Here is a 21,273-nt window from a genome sequence, read left to right as displayed (position 1 = left end):
AAGTACACACAGGTAGTTGTAGCAGTCACTGACAGGTGTCTCCCCCGGAGAAAGGCGGTGATAACCTTTGCTGCAGCAATAAACTTCAGGAGCATAGATATTGTTTCTTGCACTTTTTTGTTAGATTTTTGTCACTATTTCTTAGGGCGTTTCTGTTTTTTTAACCAGTTTTAACTGCGTTGTAGCACATATAGGGCTTCTACATTTTTAACCCTTTACGCACTGCATACATGTCACACTTGCTATGCTATCGGTTATATCATTGTTTTGTGTTCTCTTTTATCTATGCAGTGGAACAAATAGTCAGGACATAGTATAACATTGGTAGTGTAGGACCTGCTGAGAGGGTGTATGTAGTGTAGGACCTGCTGAGAGGGTGTTCGTAGTGTAGGACCTGCTGAGAGAGTGTAGGTAGTGTAGGACCTGCTGAGAGGGTGTGTGTAGTGTAGGACCTGCTGAGAGGGTGTGTGTAGTGTAGGACCTGCTGAGAGGGTGTTCGTAGTGTAGGTACCTGCTGAGAGGGTGTAGGTAGTGTAGGACCTGCTGAGAGGGTGTTCGTAGTGTAGGTACCTGCTGAGAGGGTGTAGGTAGTGTAGGACCTGCTGAGAGGGTGTTCGTAGTGTAGGTACCTGCTGAGAGGGTGTAGGTAGTGTAGGACCTGCTGAGAGGATGTAGGTAGTGTAGGACCTGCTGAGAGGGTGTTCGTAGTGTAGGACCTGCTGAGAGGGTGTGTGTAGTGTAGGACCTGCTGAGAGAGTGTAGGTAGTGTAGGTACCTGCTGAGAGTGCGGATAGTTTAGGTACCTGCTGAGAGGGTGTATGTAGTGTAGGACCTGCTGAGAGGGTGTATGTAGTGTAGGACCTGCTGAGAAGGTGTGGGTAGTATAGGACCTGCTGAGGGGGTGTAGGTAGTGTAGGACCTGTTGAGAGGGTGTGCTTAGTGTAGGACCTGTGGAGAGAGTGTGGGTAGTGTAGGTACTTACTGAGAGGGTGTAGGTAGTGTAGGACCTGCTGAGAGGGTGTATGTAGTGTAGGACCTGCTGTGAGGGTGTATGTAGTGTAGGACCTGCTGAGAGGGTGTATGTAGTGTAGGACCTGCTGAGAGGGTGTATGTAGTGTAGGACCTGCAGAGAGTTTGGGTTGTGTAGGTACCTACTGATAGGGTGTAGGTAGTGTACGACCTTCTGAGAGAGTGTAGTTAGTGTAGGTACCTACTGAGAGGGTGTAGGTAGTGTAAGACCTGCTGAGTGTAGGTAGTGTAAGACCTGCTGAGAGAGTGTAGATAGTGTAGGACCTGCTGAGAGGGTGAAGGTAGTGTAGGTACCTGTTGAGAGGGTGTAGGTAGTGTAGGTACCTGCTGAGGGGGTGTAGGTAGTATAGGTACCTGCTGAGAGGGTGTAGGTAGTGTAGGTAGGTACCTGCTGAGAGGGTGTAGGTAGGTACCTGCTGAGAGGGTGTAGGTAGTGTAGGACCTGCTGAGAGGGTGTGTGTAGTGTAGGACCTGCTGAGAGAGTGTAGGTAGTGTAGGTACCTGCTGAGAGTGCGGATAGTTTAGGTACCTGCTGAGAGGGTGTATGTAGTGTAGGACCTGCTGAGAGGGTGTATGTAGTGTAGGACCTGCTGAGAAGGTGTGGGTAGTATAGGACCTGCTGAGGGGGTGTAGGTAGTGTAGGACCTGTTGAGAGGGTGTGCTTAGTGTAGGACCTGTGGAGAGAGTGTGGGTAGTGTAGGTACTTACTGAGAGGGTGTAGGTAGTGTAGGACCTGCTGAGAGGGTGTATGTAGTGTAGGACCTGCTGTGAGGGTGTATGTAGTGTAGGACCTGCTGAGAGGGTGTATGTAGTGTAGGACCTGCTGAGAGGGTGTATGTAGTGTAGGACCTGCAGAGAGTTTGGGTTGTGTAGGTACCTACTGATAGGGTGTAGGTAGTGTACGACCTTCTGAGAGAGTGTAGTTAGTGTAGGTACCTACTGAGAGGGTGTAGGTAGTGTAAGACCTGCTGAGTGTAGGTAGTGTAAGACCTGCTGAGAGAGTGTAGATAGTGTAGGACCTGCTGAGAGGGTGAAGGTAGTGTAGGTACCTGTTGAGAGGGTGTAGGTAGTGTAGGTACCTGCTGAGGGGGTGTAGGTAGTATAGGTACCTGCTGAGAGGGTGTAGGTAGTGTAGGTAGGTACCTGCTGAGAGGGTGTAGGTAGGTACCTGCTGAGAGGGTGTAGGTAGTAGTGTAGGTACCTGTAAAGTCTCTGGTCCACAATATGAAACCCTTTATTATTGACACATAACTATTACACACGCCCGCAGTCTGTATAGAGCATTGTAGCTGAGAGAGTGCGGGTAGTTTAGGTACCTGCTGAGAGGGTGTGGGTAGTGTAGGACTTGCTGAGAGGGTGTATGTAGTGTAGGACCTGCTGAGAGGGTGTATGTAGTGTAGGACCTGTTGAGAGGGTCTGGGTAGTGTAGGACCTGCTGAGAGGGTGTATGTAGTGTAGGACTTGCTGAGAGGGTGTATGTAGTGTAGGTACCTACTGAGAGGGTGTAGGTAGTGTAGGACCTGCTGAGAGAGTGTGGGTAGTGTAGGAACTGCTGAGAGAGTGTAGGTAGTGTAGGACCTGCTGAGAGGGTGAAGGTAGTGTAGGTACCTGTTGAGAGGGTGTAGGTATTGTAGGTACCTGCTGAGGGGGTGTAGGTACCTGCTGAGAGGGTGTGGGTAGTGGCGGTACCTGCTGAGAGGGTGTAGGTAGTGTAGGTACCTGCTGAGGGGGTGTAGGTACCTGCTGAGAGGGTGTAGGTAGTGTAGGTACCTGTTGAGAGGGTGTACGTAGTAGTGTAAGTACCTGTAAAGTCTCTGGTCCACAATACGAAACCCTTTATTATTGACACATAACTATTACACAAGCCCGCAGTCTGTAGAGCATTGTAGCTGAGCAGACACATAGCCTCTCACGTGAGAAGATTACATTAGTGGTGTGTTGACTTCTCACACACATGAAGTACTGTACATGCACACAGGCAGTATATAGATCTGCTTCTGTAAGCAGGCCACAAGCGCACTGCTACTTCTTGTTTGTATGTAGGTGTGTGTGCAAGTAAATAAGTTTTGGTGCTTATCCCATAAAGCAATAACAGACCATACGATACCGGTTGCAACACGACATCAAGGGACAGCACGCATGTAAGTAAATCATACATTTTCTATATTTGATAGAAGACACAAAAACCGACGTTTCGGTCCCACTGTGGGACCGAAACATCGTTTTTTGTGTCTTCTATCAAATATAGAAAATGTATGATTTACTTACCTGCGTGCTGTCCCTTGATGTCGTGTTGCAACCGGTATCGTATGGTCTGTATATATATATTATATATATATATATATATATAGATAGATAGATAGATAGATAGATAGATAGATAGATAGATAGATAGATAGATCTTTCATCCTAGAGTGGGATATAGAACGATCGATATATATATATATATATATATATATATACATACATATACACACACACACATAACGCTAACGAAAAAAATCATTTTTTTAATAATAAAAGTAATGAAATAAAATAAAAGAAATATGGTAAGATAAGTATTTCTCCTACTCTCCCTGTTAGTTTCCAGGACCATTCCGAATAATTTCATAAGCACTATATGAGGGGCGTCTTGTTGGCCCCTATAAACAATAAGCCAGGACTCCCACAAAAAAAGCCCTCTATTATATATTTCTGCAAATATACAGAGAGAATTTTGCTGAGGCACGCCAAAACTGTCAGTGGAAAATAGGCTAGAGGCATGCATGTCACTTGTGTGTGTATTTACATAGACAATGATATATATATATATATATATATATATATATATATATATATATATATATATATATATACATATATACATATATACATATATATATATACACACACACACACACACACATATGGTATTGTGTTTTGACCTGGGACACACAGTTTTTATTTACATGTCCTATTTGTATTGTCTCTATGCAAATACGTCCCACTCATCTCTAAAAATACTTGTCTAGTCTATCCAGACATAAAACAATGTCTGTTGACGCACACTTATTTATATGATAATGACACAGACCAAAACACAATCATGTACATAAAAGTTTCTGTATATATAAATCTGACACATTTAATATAGGGTTGTGACCACTAGTTTTACGTGAATTTAACAAAGATATTTATGATGTGTGTGTGTGTGTGTGTTTGTTGCATGTCTGGATCCTACGGAAATATGATGTGTCAGGATATGGTACAACTACAGACAGCATGTGAAATATAGGCACTTTCATATATGACCAATACAGTATACACAGGTATTGTTTAGATCTGCTTCCCCAGATACATTATTCTGATATATAAATGTATAGCGCTCTACCTCGCCAGAAAAACATACAGTATATACAGTATTATGTGGGATGTTCTGATATATATATATATATATATATATCAGGTAATGTGTGTGTGTGTGTGTGTGTGTGTGTGTGTGTATATGTTTGTATATATATATATATATGTATATATATATATATATATATATATATATATATATATATGTATGTGTGTGTGTGTGTGTGTGTGTATCACACAGATCAATAGATAGGTATGTTGTATGTTGTATGTATATTGTCGTATATATGTTGTATAAAATCAGAAACAGCTCACACACACAAAACAGAATATAAAATAAAGGTAAAGGGAGGGTGCATATTGTCCAAAAATATATTTTAAAAAAAGGACAGGCACTCCTATATTCAAAACAAAAGTGAATTGTATTGACTCAAATGTTTGTATGTTGTATATACAGTATTGTTGTATGTATATTGTATGTTGGGACCTGGTACGTACAGATCCACATACATTCCAGTGGTTCCCACATCCAGCTAGAAAGATCACTGTACAGTATATGGATGTGACATACACGTATCCCTGAAGAAGGGGACACCCCCCGAAACGTTGTGCCATGCTGTCACTGTCTGCTGAAAGAAATGATGCATTCTTAAATGGATCCTTGATGAACAAGCCTGTGTGGGGAGGAGAAATCTTCTATACTGAGATCTGACACACACACACACACACACACACACACACACACACACACACACACACACACACACACACACACACACACACACACACACACACACACACACACACACACACACACACACACACACACACACACACACACACACACACACACACACACACACACACACACACACACACAGTTTCAGTACTGGTGCAGTCACACAGGCATACAAAAATCAGCGTATACAGTATAGACACACACAACTATCTGGATGTATGGATCCTATAGGTTACTCACCCAGGCAGGCTCCGCTAACCAGGGCTGTAGCAGTGAGGGCTCCAGCTGAGGCTCCATAGATGTTTCTGGCATTTTCCACCAGGAATGGGGCATGTTCCTTCAGGCAGCTGGCAACCCCAATATGATAAATGCCCAGGAAGCCACAGCCGGCAAAGGAAATGTTCCAGGAAGAGTCCAAGGGGAACATGTCACAGAGCGCTGACTTGATGCAATGTATCACCCAGCAGGCACCAATGTGTCCAGCTCGGCAGAAGAAGACCCAGGAATGGACCGATCACACTACATTCATAAGACTGATTCACATCCTCTGATCAAATCTCTCCCTCACCCTACTAAAAAAAAACCCTACTGATGAAAGGATAGGTGTATGTTATTCTTTCCCTCACGTCTCCCTTCTAATCTTCCTTGATCATTAAAATCCCTTATTGCATCTCCACTGGTGGCTTCTTCTTCAATCCTCTTCCTTATCCACTACACCCCATGTCATGTATTTCCAACTTCTTTGAGGGGTTGGGGGGTCTGTGCTCCTTTTCACCCCTTGTTTGCAAGTGCTGGTGGCCTCTCTCTGTTTCCTCCAGCCTCTGCAATGTTATTTCTCTTGCAATTCCTGGTATTATATTATGGGTGGCTCTCTAGCTTGTCCCCAACGTCATTGCACATGCATCCAATCCCCTTTGTGTTGCCTGCTTAAATGTAACAGATGATAACACCCATATAAGCCAATGGCCGCTTGCATTTAGGATACACCCTCCTGTAGGGGTGGAGCAAAGGCAAGAATAGGATATTTGAACTTGACAGCACCTTCTCCCTCCCAGAGACTGCTTCCTCCTCTGCGTCCCTGTGGAGTCAGGCTTCAGATCGTGGCTCTGCTTCTGTAACTTTTACCCTATACAGTATTAAGTATTTATCATCAGCGCTGCCAATGAAATGTGCACTATGTTATTATATATATATATATATATATATATATATATATATATATATATATATATATATATATATATATATATATATATATATATATATATATATATATATATATATATATATATATATATATATATATATATATATATATAAAAAAAAAAAAAAAATATATATAAATAAAAAAATATATATATAAAAAAAAACAAATAACATCCACAGGTATTGTAGATAGAATAATGTTGGTATACCTATAGTAAACAAAAATACAATAATAATCCTAATAACTTGAATAATTAATCCCTAAAAAGAAATGTATATGTATATATCTACATGTGTTTAAAAGCTGTGTTTAAAAGAGCGAGCATTGCCGTAAGGGTTCCAAGTAATAATGGATTTAAGGCAAAATGTGGCACAGTGTGCTCATTTGCATGTCATTTTCCAGAATCCCTTGCTGCAGTGGAAGCACTGTATGCTTGGTGGTAATGGTGAAAAGCAGGATTGCAGACCGGTCTAAGACGTGAATGTGCTCACAAGTAATATATATTTTATATATATATGGAAAGACACAGCGTACCAGAGGTGAGTATTGGGTAATTATATTAAACCACACATAACATGTATCCAAAACTAACAAATAAAATGCGCTGCGCACTGCTTTCCAATATGCGTGGGTCTGTAGGTGCAATACAGAAAGGACTCGGTGCACCGGCTCCCCGAACCACAACTCGCCGCAGGAGAATGTATACGTCACAGAGTATGACACAATGGTGTAATGACATATGACATGAGACACACTATGACGTAGCGCCGATACCTCAATGCATTTCGCACGTACACCGTGCTTCATCAGTGCAAATGGAATTCGGAATCCATGTTGTTTGTATCCATTTTTGTCACCCAGACTCTATTCTGATGTTAGTTTGTAAGACTTAAAAATAATTATTATGTAGAAACTTAGAACATGTGAATTGTTTATAGTACATTTTGTTTACACGAAAAGTATGCCCAAGGCCAAGATAAGAGTGTAGGATTTGTGCCCAGACTTTTCCAAGGATTGTTTATTGTATTCGTTCATGCTAACAAACTATGCATAGGTTAAATTAGTAGCTGGTCAATTACTATATGAATCAAGTTTCTCAATAGTTGAGTTAGAACAGAAAAGAACAGAAAATTGAAGCCCAAGTCTGTTCTTCATTGTTAACCTGTAAATGCCTGTACTAACTGAAGTTTGATATTGTAAAATGCCAAACATACAGGACACCTACAAGCTCATATTGAACCCCCAAAATAACCACAACATATATATAAGCATATAAGTGCCACAGAGGAGTGATACTGAGCATGGCAATATATATTTAAAACCAGAGACAGAACATGAAACAGACAGAGCTCAGTGCACATCCAGTGAAACTTATACACTGTACAATGCCTAAATATATATGTATAGATATCTATTAAATAAAATGGTCTTTTAGTTTAACATTTTGGCCAAAGTGTTGTAAGCCCCTGAGCCACTACACGGACTTAGAACTATGCAACTAATTTTGACAGATTTACTATAAATCATTCTTCCTGGTAATGCTCAGGATATTAAGAATTTATATTAGTGTTAGGGACCCTTGAGATGTGGTCTGCCGTGTAATGGCTCAGGGGCTTACAACACTTGGCCAAAATGTTAAACTAAAAGACCATTTTATTTAATTGATATCTATACATATATATTTAGGCACTGTACCGTGTATAAGTTTCACTGGATGTGCACTGAGCTCTGTCTGTGTTTCATGTTCTGTCTCTGGTTTTAAATATTGTAAAATGCCTACAGAATAAATGATATTTGGAACTGCAAAGAAACCTGTGTCGTACCATAATTATTTGCGAAAACAAAGAATCTGTATAATCACCCAAATGGATAAACGTTTATTTTCAATCACGGGATAGCGCTACAACGATGAGGTTGCTGATTTATACCCACAAATGGTACTAAATTAATTAATCAGTCAATCAATCAGAGCCTACTGAAGTACATACATCAAATAACATGATCATAATGAAAATCAACAACATTAAGTTGATTCATCAACGGGAGAGCACGATTCTCATAGGATTAATACGTGCAAATGTGCAAAATCTGATGGTAATCTAATAATTAACCATATAAAATTAATAGATACTAAATAGTGAATAATTAATTTTATATATCAATATGAAATGAATAAGTGCAAATGTGCAAAAGCTAATGAAGATTTAATAATTCATATTAAATGTATAGTGAGTACATTTATTTATATCAATATAGTGAACCTTCATAAATTGATGGAGGTAATTCTAGATAACAGCTTATTTAAAAAAAAAAAAAAGGAAATGTAACATAATTTGCATCAGTGAATATATATAATAACGCCGATGCAAATTAGCTCTTAAACTTAAATATTATGTGTCCACTAGAAGGGTGGTCTCCCAAAATGAAATCCATATTATAAAACATAAAAAAAAACATACCAAAATATAAATATTATATAAAACACATAATTAAATTAAACATTATATAAAGTGCGTGTAAGCAAACTCACACTATCCATATACTAATGTGTAGATACACTAACAATTTTAATATGAATAAAACATTGTGTATAAATGTGTATATATATATATATATTTTAATGAAAGAGACTAAGCGTGTTTTAATATCTGATGCTGCGACAGTGATGATTATAATTAATTTCAATTATTAGTTGGAAATATATTATAATTATATAAAGTTATATTAAATAACACGGGGAGTTTTGTAATGATTATAGTTGAAAATAGATCACAATTCTCAATGTGTGGCGGGCCCCTCTGAACACAGGTTATACAGTGTCATGTGCCTGGCCTTGTTATAGGTATAAATACAGATCCTTATCCAAAATTACCTGCTATGTACAGGCCACATGCATATACTATGTAGGTACAGTGCCCTCTTGGCTGCAGATTATCATGGACAGGCTCTGACAGTCCTGGGTTTATATCTAATGTAGGGTGACCCCTACTCCTGCTGAGCTGGGACAGGCTCAGACAATCCTGGGTTTATGTCTAATATAAGATGACCTTTCTATACATTTCCTGGATACCTCTGTGACCGTCCCCCTCCACCTCCGTTGACCTCAATAACGCAACCGACACCCATTCAGAGTATTTAAACGGAGCTATGACTCCTTTAAATACCGCTGGAGGTAAATTGGTTAAATATGGATTCCATTTGGGTATACATTTCCTGGCTCTATTACAGATATCAGAAAGTGTATCAAGCTTTCCAGTAATCACGTGGAAAAAGGATTCTAATATAATATATAATTCTAATTAATATAATCCAAAGGTAGCCTTGAATGAAACCTATTCACATAAATTTAAGATGTGTTCCAGAAACTCCTGATCTTTCGGCAGTGACATGTTTAAGGGGTCAGTCCCTCATAGTACCAAGGATACCTTTTTTTCACCAAAGTATTTCATAACAATGTTTAGTTCATTTGTAGATATGGTGAGCCGACACTTTGGTGGGTGTTGCCTTCTTGTAGCTGCTCCCTTTTGTCCGATGACAAGTCTACACAGGCAAGGCCCCCTTTCCTCTCCTATCTTTATTGGCTATCGTAAAGTTGACCAAGCTCCATAGGACAGGGACTCAATCCTTTCGTTTCCCTTCCTGCTTTATGCACCTGCACAAGTTTGTATATTAACTCCCTGTAACCTGTATTTGAACTGTAAAGCACACTGGTCACACAACATCTATACGTACATAGAATGGGACAAGGGTAAAGATTACACGATTGATAAAACACTACTCAGCATCACAGAAGTTTTTTTTTTTTTTTTTACCCTGTAACTTTGTACCTTCAATGTTAACATCACTTTCAAGTCTGACAGACTGCAGCCAAGGCTTCTGGGAAGGTGCATTCTGCTGCTAAGGCTTCTGGGAAGGTGCATTTTCCTGCACCCCCTTTATCACAATGTATTAAACCCCTTTTTAGTTCTCCTTTTCAGCTTAAATCAAAAACAGTCAAATGTGTTGCAAACAAATAGGTCAGGCGTTAATGACATCAAATGGTTTAAAGTTATTTTATCTGCCACAAACCTGTCCTAAGAGATCAGATAATGTATTGTAACCTGGCTGCAGGTGGTGTTTGAACAGGTGTGCTGTTAACCCTGTACACCTGCTAGATCAGACAGATGCAGTGGCTACAAATTACTATTCATGTGCGTGCCATATGCCTGCTGTTTAACCATCAGCTGATTTCCCTGCTTAATTAAGTTAAATAATAACTCAAGTATCCATGAATTATGGCGCTAATTGTACACAAATTGATAAACTTAAGCATTCTACTAAACAGACATTTTTTTTAAACAGCTCAGTACCTTGCAAGACAAGTGACATGTTTAATGGGTTACAGGGTCAGTCCCATGTAGGACTAGTGACCTGTAATGTGGTAACGGGTTAGTCCCACGGACAACTCAAGTAACCTGACAGTGACATGGTTAATAGGTTAAAGGGCCAGTCCCACGTAGGATCAGTGTGACTTCACGTGTGTGTTGCAGGTCACTTTGGCATTAAAGACTTGAGAGCAAAGCGCAGAGTAACGAAAGCCTTTTTATTGATGGTTTTAATCGAACAGCCCGAATCCCATGTCCTCGTCCGATTCCTCAGACTCGTCTTTCTTCTCTTCTTTCTTCTCCTCGGCTGCAAAGTAACAGACATAGCAGGTTATCAATGCACCCCAGGGGGTGGCTGCACCTCTATTTTAAAAAAAATCGGCAGTAGCCGACTGAAAATATATTATCCTTCAAAAAAGAAGTCACAGATGTATTGTGATATAGTTCCCCCAGAAACTACATCCAGTCAGAACTAAGAATATCACAGATGCACCTGTACTTCTCTATAATTATAGAGCATAGGGGTGTATGTATATACAAGCATAGGAAAGAAATGTGCACTCACATGGCCTTCATAAAGTGATAGTGTGTGGTGTTGGTTTATGGATATTCTGGTTATTGGTTCACTGTAACAGTACAGGCAGTCCTCGTTTTACAACGCTTCGCTTTACAACGAATGGCTTATCCAACGCTATGCAATGCATACCTATATTAATTTTTACAACGCCAAAATGGCTTATCCAACGCTCTTACGACGCTTTGTAACGTTGTGTATGTGAGTGCGTGTGTGTATATACACACACACAACGTTGCAAAGCGTCGTAAGAATATATATATATATATATATATACATACATACATACATACATACATACATACATACATACATACATACATACATACATACATATATGTATTACCGTATATACACTATATAATTTGTGTGTGCTGCATATCTTGCCTGCATAAAATATTTGGTGTATTTTAGTGTTAAAAATGCCTCCAGGAACTGAACCTTTCATTTAAACAGTGTTCCTATGGGAAATGTGTTTCGCTTTACAACGCCATTTTGAGCAACGCATTGTGTCGGATAACAGAGGACTGCCTGTAGTGTTATAAAGTCATGTACTTTCTTGAGGCAGAGTGGATGGGGATATGGCAACCTAACTCACCAGGGGCGGCCACACTGGCGGCAGGGGCGGCTGACGCAGCGGCAGCCACAGCTCCTCCGGAGGGCATGCTGGCCAGCTTGGTGTTACCTGCAGAGGAGAGGAAGAAATTCCCTTTTTACCTTAATCCCTCACATTGCTGCCAAATTTACTATTTCAGTTATTTCTTTTGTTTCGACACCGCAAAACTGGTCCATTATCTCTAGCTTTTCCAAACTGGAGATACTGAGCCCGTAAAAAAACAACACAAAACTGGTCACATTAAAGGATTAGACACACTAAAATGTTAACCAATTGCACGGACATGTTAACCGTAGATAACAAAACCGCCCAGGTTCTATTGCCCTGCATAATATGCATGTCTTTATTTATATAGCGCCATTAATATACATAACGCTTCACAGTAGTAGTACACGTGACAATCATAAAACAAATACAAATAAAAGAATATGGGAATAAATGCTTCAGGCATAAAATTAACATTTAGGAAGAGGAGTCCCTGCTCCGAGGAGCTTACAATCTATTTGGTAGGTAGGAAGACCGTACAGCGACAGTAGGAGGGCGTTCTGGTAAGTGCGTCTGCAGGAGGCCAAGCTTTATGTATCAGGTGTATAGTATTAACCATGGAGCTACTTTATATGCTTCATTAAGCAGGTGTGTTTTAAGGTGGGTCTTAAAGGTGGATAGAGAGGGTGCTAGTCGAGTATTGAGGGGAAGGGCATTTCAGAGGTGTGAGGTAGTCAGTGAGAAAGGTTTAAGGCGGGAGCAGACTTTAGACACAAATGGGGTAGAGGGAAGACATCTTTGAGCGGAGCACAAGTCAGGATGGTGCTTAGCGAGGAATTAGGGCCGAGATGTAAAGATGGGCAGAAGAGTGTAAAGCTTTAAAAAGTGAGAATAATGAGTGCGAGATGCGGGATTTGATAGGAAGCCAGGAGAGGGATTTCAGCAGGGGAGACGCCGAGACAGATTTAGGAAAGAGTACAGTGATTCTGGCAGCAGCGTTTACCTTTTAATATCTTCACATAGCAAATATTTGGGATTTTACCATCGTTACCTAATCGCTTAATGGAGAACCCCCTGCTTCCCATCTATAGGAGTTTCTGGAAAAGGGCATATGCCCAGAACGGTTAAAATTGTGCTACGGCTTTACAAAAAAAATTGCCATTTATGCAAAGCGAGAACAGATTATTGGGGAGAAATGACCAAGGATGAATTTGAAAAGATTTTAAGGTTATGTCCCTAGAACAGCAGTTTTGTATTTCCCATAATTGTGTGTGTAGGTTATATAAGGCTGCTGTTGAGTGATCCTGAGTTCTAAGAATAGAGCTCTTCAGAGACTGTTCTAGGAAACACTTATTGTGACAAATTGCCACAGGGGAGTGAGGGATAAAGATATGCGACTGCCCTGCATTATTCCAAGAAACCACGTAGGAGCAAAGTGACCTAGTGACAGTTGAATGGGTTAAAGGGCCAGTAGTCTCACGTAGGACCAAAGTGACCCAAAGAAAGTGACATGTTTAATGAGTCAGTCCCCAAAGAGCGAAGGTGACCCAATCCAAGTGATGTTTGTTTTTTGTTTTAAAAAAACACAAACAATAAGTTTGTGTATACTGCAAACATTTCCACTGTAAACAAATTCTTTTGAGTAGGTTTTACAATCTAATTATTTATTTTGCCGGTAAGACTGTCAGTTCTGAAAATGCCCAGGAACATTGTTCTTTTGCCTTCTTATTCGCAAAGTAATGATAAAGTCATTAGTTAGACAAATTGACATAGCTAATCTGCTTAAATTCAGTGTTTCCAGAAAAAAGAAAAATTGATTTTTCACTTTATACAATATAGTTACTGTACAGGGAATGTAATCTTTAAGTTGATTGCACGAACGTTGTTAGAAACACTTTTGACCTGCATTGTGGAGCACTCTAGTGATTTGACTTTGGTACATTTTTACTTGATCTTTGTTTGTGTGTGGTTAACGGCAAAGAAATTCTGATGCAATAATTATTTACAATAAAAAGTGAACCACATGAATTTCCCAAAACCCCAACGCAAAACAGAAAAATAATTTGTTTTTTCCAACACACAAACAAGTCAAATAGTCACTGACGGTGACTGAATACGTTTATTTTAAGAAAACCAAGTGCGTTAATGCAATTTATATTCCTTTTTTTTTTGCTCTGAATAATGACCCATTTGAGATGGCAACAAATATGAACATAGCGGACGAGGCCCTTTATTGTCAAAGGCCATGCTCACCCGCTCCTATCGCAAAGGGTTAACACCGCAGACAATCTTATGACCTGCTAATGAAAAATATATGGGCAGTTCGCAAAATGAAATTATTTGTCACGTTCCCATATTTCTCTTTTTGGAAAAAAAAAAAGAAAAAATCCTTTACTTGGGTTTTCCTATTTTTGTAAACAAACTGTTTCTTAAATCCTCTAGTGTTTTCCAATCTCAGGGAAGTACTGATGCAAAATCATTTTCAGCAGGGCTTCTTAAACATGGCAGTAAGCGCAAATAAAGTCATTCTTGCCTTATTTAAGTCTGACCCTTTTAATAGCCCGGGCCTTCTGAATTCTTATTTACGTTTAAATATTTTGTAACCTTAGAAAGGACTTTAGGGAATTGCCTTCATTATTTACCCTTTCCCTGCCAGAGGGGCCTGCAACGCATTGCACGGTACACCGCAGAAAAAGGTCCATTAGTTAGGATATGTCGGTTATATCGATATACAGACCTCTCGACATATTAAGGTAGATTTTACTTTAGCCTTACTTGAACCAAAGAGCCTAAAAAATATATAGCTGCAGGGTCATGATTAGAAAGTCGCAACTTCCTAGCGGCCGCCAGAGCGAGCGACATCCTTTTGCGTCTACTGGGCAAGTGTTCTTGCCGGGCGTGTGAACCTGCGAGTCCCTGGAGGTTGGAGGACATCCTTGGTTCAGGCAAGTTATTAGCGCACATGAAAAAGGTTCACATTAATCCTTAGTGTGTGTGAGTGTGAGTGTGTGTGAGTATTGAGCGTCGATCTTTAACATTTAAACCTCCGACATAACACCAAGCCTAGATGTTGGGACTTGTTCAGAGAAGCTTGTACTGAAAGATCGTAACGAACCTCCGGTGTTCAAGAGCTTCTCTAAGTTTTAATTTGGTCCACAAGCGAAACCCGCCAGGTACGAGATCAACCTGTGGGTATTAGGATGGACCTCTCCCTGGGATAGAGGTACGTCATGCATACACATCTTAGATAATCATCGGAGTGAGCAAAAGTCTTTTCTCTGAAAGCTTAGACGGGGTCATTAAAATAATTAGTAACGGTTGAGATTGATGGTATTGGACTTCCCGTGAAGGAAGTAGAAGTCCCAGTTTCATTTGATTTTTGTTTTGTTTTTTAAACTTGAACCTTTTTCAAACCTGGCCTTCAAAGATAAATCAGTGACCCTGACCCCTGGGGACACCGCAATCCAAGACAGGTTTTTTGTGTCTGTGTGAGAAACTGCAAAGATGCCCCCCATGCTGTCAGCAATACAAAGTTTACACTGTACCTCCGGATGACATTACAACTTTGCTGGCCGCTAGGGTGAGCTTGTCCATGAATGTCGGGTCACCCTATATCAACTCGAAGGGCTCCCAGGTAATTTAAAGCCACACGCCCAGCTGTTATTCTGCTCTTTTTTTTTTACAGGATTTGAACAGGGGGTTTTATCCGGAGCTGAACCGCTTCATTTCCAGCTCCAGGTACCCCCACACCCCACTTCAGGAGATACTAAATCTCCCATCCTGGGAAAACAAATTGGCCACCGAACTGTGAGGCAATGGAAAGCCGCAACAGTTGTGGCTTTCTATTGGATTATGGAAGGCAGGGGGTCGCTGAAGCAGAAATTAGCAGTTGAACCCTCCATCTCCAATTTGAAACAAGGTAAAATAAATAAAAATGGGCAGGATTGAGGCTTTACAGATCCCCATACCACCAAAAATAATTGAATAGCACAACCCTCCACTTATTCTTACCTTCATATAACCGGGGGCCTCACAGTGCCGCAACCCGTGGAGCCACCAGCTCGTGTGACCCCCATGGGAATAGTTATTCGCAACTTGTAAAATTGTGCCAAGTTCTGGCAAAAAGGAAGAGAACTATGGCTCTCAGGCCCACCATATCGTGGCTTTCTATTGGCTGCTGGAGCCAAGGCGGCTATATTTTTCTCCTGGGCAACTTTTCTTGCGGATAGATTTAAGGATTCATTTACCGGCAACTAGAGCCGTGAATATGAACTCTGCATTTGCCAGGGGCCACCAAGGTATGCACCAATGCTTAAAGCAGAGGGAGATCCACGGCAGCAGATAAAACCTACAGGTCGCAAAGTATTTCCATACATGCATGAATGCTTACCCTGAGCGATCACCTCCTCGATGCTTTTGCCTTTCAGCTCACCGACCACCTACATAAATAAAGAGTGAGAGGGATCAGCTCCGTAATACAGCGGGGAAGATAAATGTAACCCTTTGAGTTCCCCCAAGACGCCATGAGGTCTGGCACTCCAGGGGCGCCATACCGTACTGCTCACGTTATGCTCAAAGACTTCCATTTCCTCCCTCAGCTACACTTACATATAGACATGTTATGAAATTATTAAAGTTCTACAAGTATGCAAAAAATAAATCATGTATGATATCAGTCTTAAAGGAGCAACACAAGCGATGCATGTTATTATTTTTTTTTAAAAACAAGATTGCAGCAGGGGGTCTCAGCTGAACCGTGTTGATTTCAGCTCCAGGGACCTCCTGCTTTCCGGGATACTTCCCTTCATAGGGGGTGCCGGTAGCAGCTCTGACTGGGCAGTGCGGGGATATAATGACAGCTTAAGAGTCCCACGGGCCAATAGGAAGCCGTAACGGCACTCCTTCCAGCTTCCTTTTGGCCCGCGTGACTGGGGACTTTTAACCTGCAGGAGATACCGGCATTCCATACGAAGGTATCTCAGGAAGCCGGGGTCCCCTGAGCCGAAAGCAAAGCAGTTCAGCTCTGGAGACGCCTTGCTGCATTTAAAAAAAAATGCTGGGACTTGTTCAGAGCAGCTTGTACTGAAAGATCGTTGGCATAACGAGCCCCCGGTGTTCATAAGCTTCTCTACGTTTTAATTTGGTCCACAAGCGAAACCCAGCAGGTACGAGATCAACCTGTGGGTATTAGGATGGACCTCTCCCGGCGCGTCATGCATACTTCTTGGATTGCCATCTGAGTGAGCAAGAGGATCTTTTCTGGAAATACAAGTAATAAGGGTGTAACTGCTAAAAGATATCTTGATGTTCGGATAAACTGTCTACACTTCGAGTATATAATAATGCATGAATACTGGGAAAGACAAAGATACCCTTTTCAAAGTGTGGACACAAATGATCTACGTAGCAACCATGTGAATCAAGTAGCTCATAACAAATAACCTAATTAAATAGCTTATCGTCTAAAAATAAATGGTTCCAATAATATACATTCCTCTCATGTCAAAAATAAAATCAACGTGGAGGTAGGAGACAATGTAGTATTTGGCTCAATTAGCTAGTGTTTACCTATATATAATTGTATTTACATCTATTGCTACAGAGCACTTGGTCTATAGTTAAAGCTAGCTGCTATGAATTTCAGAGTTAACCAAAGTACCTAGGATCAAAAGTACTTGACAAATAAAATCTCCTAAAACACTATAACCCTCAAGTACTTCTAGTTAGCTTCAACCGTTACCTACTATTATAAGTAGCCAACTGAGAGATATAGATAATTATCACTCTTACCGTCACATTTCTGTTAGATGTTAGTGTATTAGACAATTTATTAAAAATATGTATTTTTTACATAGGTTATGTGTTATATGAAAGCACTTTAACCACATGGTTGCTACACTTAGAAAGATCCCCCCTTTTCTCTCTCCCAGTGGTCATATAACCTTTTCTGGATATGTTTAGACTGTCATTATTGAAGTGATAGTAACTGGTAAGATGATTGGACTTCCGTAAAGGAAGCAAAAGTCCCTGTTTAAATATTTTTTTAGTAGAATAGGGGGCATGGGGCCTTCAAAGATAATTGATGGTCCTGACCTCTGGGGACCCCCCAATTCTCGTGACCGTTTTTGTGTCTGTCTGAGAGAAGCGACAAAGCTGTCCACCGTGGCCAGGTCACCAGGAGTGAATATTTGCACAGTGGACACGAATGTGGGGTCCGGGTTCTTTCCAGCAGCAAACAAAGTCAGAACATCCTCGGGAGAGGACGTTGGGGTTTTCTATTTGCGACGCCACAGCTCTATTTGTAGTCTGTGTTCGTCACAAAAAATACAATACAAACATCTTGGTTGCCAGATGGTACCCTCAAGTTGGGGAACGAAGAATAAGCTGAGGGAACCCAAAGAATAAGCTGAGGGAACCCACCCAACCCCCCAAATTAGGTACGAAAATATATATCTTTTGTATTATACAGTATGTTTATGCATACTGGCTTTCAGAGCACCCCATTATTGTAACAACGGTTGGGTGGCATGCCTATTTTCTAATATAAATATATATTTATAAATGTACACCTTGGTGTTCCAATATACATAAAACATTTCGTCAAGACGGCTGCTTTAACACAGGTTGATAAACAGTAGTACGGTCACTGCCGCAGTTACTCCCGGCTACGGTACACCACACTCATTTGATACGTACCTTGTCAGCACGCTCGTTGTCTGACTCGATGCCCACGCTGTCCAAGATCTTCTTCAGGTCCTTGGTGGAAGGGCACTCATTGCCCCCCAGGACGGCCAAGAGATAAGCGGCTACGTAACGCATCCTGCACGGGAGGGGAGAATAGGAGAACGAGAGGGTAGTTTATAGTAACAGTGTATGTACCACCAACCGGATTAGTTGCATCAACGAGTAACAATCACCCCACACATGGTTGAGTTTTATTTTTGTCCATCTGTCAATTTGCAGGTTAAAAAAATCAATTAAAAAAATCAATATAAAATACAAAGATGGACGTCAGCATCAAACTGAAAGACCTCACAAGCGGCCATTTTGATTTACCAAAAAGGGAATAAATGGCATACAATAAAGGCCTATTTAATGGGAAAGTAAACTGTAAACCCCATTTCAAGTCAGTAGACTGCAATACGTACATTGTACATTCACAGAAGGTGCTGTCATCTAAACCAGGGGAGCGCAAACATTTGCAGCTGCACCCCCCTGCCTTTCCTCCACTGGTGCTCGCGCCCCCTCCCTTACCTTGAGGCGGCGTCAAATGACGCCGCGGGGTCATGTGACGTCACCCGCAGCGTCATTTGATGTGGGTGACATCTCGTCATTTGGCACCGCGTTGCCATGGACTCGAGTGACGCCGGCAGAGTCAAGGTAAGTAAAAGCGTTGCAGGGGCCTCACGCGATCCCCCAGCATCTAATTGTAATGCCTCGGGGAAAGAGCGTGGGACCTCTGCAACCGTGCCCGTCTGCACGTATACACCAAGGAGCTGAGCCTGGAGATGGGCTGAGTGTGTTCAGTCACTCTGCCATTTTACTGAGGGGAAAGTGTGAGTGAGTGTTCCATGTCCCCTTGTGTGTTTGTATCATGCCAAGTAAATGTTACTGCACTTTGGCAGTTTCCTTCTCTACATGAGGTTTACCAGGAGAACATATCCCAGAGGATTAGTTTACATAAAGCAGCAGTAGATGAGTGTTTATTTCATACTCACTGGGTTATCTTCAAATGCTATTGCACTATTTATTAATTTGCGCCGGAACCTCTTGTATGTTACGTTCTATTTAATGGAAACTGTGGGGTAACTGGAGGTAGGATCAGCGCAGAGCATTTTCAAAGAATCTCTCCCCCCCCCACCCCACCCCACCCCTCTTCCAGATTCGTAATATTAAAAGTTGTAATAAACAATATTGGCTTATTACAAAACACTGGCAGGGCATCTCACCTCAAGAGCCAACAGTCTGGTCAATGAATACTACTTTGTAGGCATGATGTTACCGGGGTGTATGAAGTACTAATATGAACTAATTTGGGAAGCCAGACACGAGCACAAATAAAATAAAAATCTTTTTTTTCCTCATTTTAAGCTACCATTATTTCTTTTAAAACATGGCTCCTTTATAAATTGCCCACCAGCAGTCCCCAGACCGCTTACATTTTTGATCTGAGCATAGACATAAAATTGGGACCATCCATTCAAGTGAGAAGTCTACCTCAATGAATGGGGTGAGAACGATGAAGATGTAACCTGCCCGAGCATCCCCGGCCTAGCCACCATCGCACACGTATACCCAGGAATTAATGAGCAAGTACAAGGTTTGAAATCGATGTAGCTCACGGGGATGCAATAATGACAAGTGCTTGACATGAGGGGACACGTGAGACAGGACTGGTCGCCATTAGCACAGGTTGGGTACGGGAAGAGGGGGGCCGTGTCACTAAAGCGCTGACTCCGGCACCCCGTTCTCAACTGACTGCTCCTTAAGGAACGGAGCCCTTATATACCCGAGTTATTAGCACGCGCCACTCTGCTTCCCCCCCCCCCCCCCCCGACCAACCACCACCTTCCTCGCGGGACTCTGTCATGCAGCCACGCTCGGGTGTCTCGAGCTGCATCCCACCCCCAATTTTTCCCGCCCAGTGGAGACTTGAATGAGATGCCCTCGTTAACCCGCCCGTTTTACCTCAGGGACTTACGTTACTGTATATCTTGTATTTATTTAACTTTAAACCGGTCCGGTGGCGAGAGCTGCTGCTCGACGCGTGCTTCCTTTACGGAGGGCCGGTGGGAAAGAGGGAGGTGGTCGAAACGGGGGAGGGGTTTAAGGAAGGAAGGTCCTCCCTGGTGACGTAACCGCATCACGCAAACTGAAGGATTGAAGACGCCATTTTGGTTCACCGAACTAAGAGCCATACGTAAAGTGCAGCCATCGTGGTGCACTTATTTAAAGCCATATTTAAATCAGCAGCCATCTTGGTACACCTACTGAGGACACTTCCTAAAATGGAGGCCATCTTGGTACCCTTTCACAGGTTCATTTACATACATCAGTCAAACGGGCAGCCATTTTGGTGCTCTTTCATAGAGCTGCCATCTTGATGCCTCGCCTCCATCTTTCTACACCCTAAACCACTGCTGCTCAAGATTTTTTGAGCAGGGACACCCCTGAAGAATCTTTCAAATCTCTGGTGCCATTGCTCACTTATTCCCTCCTCGTCTGCATGCACGTTTCCACACCCACCAAACTCAGCGCTCCCAACACCTCCTTCATACACAGTCCATATTCAGATAAACAGAGTTGGGGTGGTTGTTGAAGATACAACAACCCCCTAGTACCTACTGTAATGCACTCTACTGTTAATATTGCGGTTAAATTGACAAGAAGACCGTGCTACTGGTCATTGAGACTTAT

General features: G+C 41.5%; 2 protein-coding genes across 3 annotated transcripts in view; both read right to left on the bottom strand.

Moving 5' to 3' along the window:
• The window catches only part of PNPLA2 (patatin like domain 2, triacylglycerol lipase), a 52,112-nt gene extending 46,086 nt beyond the window's left edge, over positions 1–6,026 (bottom strand). The window contains exon 1 of the mRNA XM_075566833.1: positions 5,351–6,026. Within this exon, the coding sequence (XP_075422948.1) occupies positions 5,351–5,537 (187 nt within the window). The 5' untranslated portion in view covers positions 5,538–6,026. The remainder of the gene's footprint in view (positions 1–5,350) is intronic.
• A 4,859-nt stretch (positions 6,027–10,885) lies between these two features.
• Positions 10,886–20,711, bottom strand: RPLP2 (ribosomal protein lateral stalk subunit P2). Of its 2 annotated transcripts, none has more exons than XM_075566830.1 (5): positions 20,558–20,711; positions 18,553–18,676; positions 16,247–16,295; positions 11,854–11,940; positions 10,886–10,988 (listed from the first exon to the last, which is right to left on the bottom strand). In XM_075566830.1, the coding sequence occupies exons 2-5, from the start codon at positions 18,673–18,675 to the stop codon at positions 10,912–10,914; spliced, it is 336 nt and encodes a 111-aa protein (XP_075422945.1). In that variant the 5' UTR covers position 18,676; positions 20,558–20,711; the 3' UTR covers positions 10,886–10,911. The 2 variants fall into 2 exon arrangements, with proteins under 2 accessions (XP_075422945.1, XP_075422946.1); XM_075566831.1 differs by having other exon boundaries at positions 20,545–20,675.
• Between the last annotated feature and the right edge of the window lie 562 nt (positions 20,712–21,273).

The sequence above is a fragment of the Ascaphus truei genome, chromosome 12 (genome assembly GCF_040206685.1).
Source record: "Ascaphus truei isolate aAscTru1 chromosome 12, aAscTru1.hap1, whole genome shotgun sequence".
Classification (NCBI taxonomy): Eukaryota; Metazoa; Chordata; class Amphibia; order Anura; family Ascaphidae; genus Ascaphus; species Ascaphus truei.
This window is presented reverse-complemented; position numbering and strand designations above follow the sequence as displayed.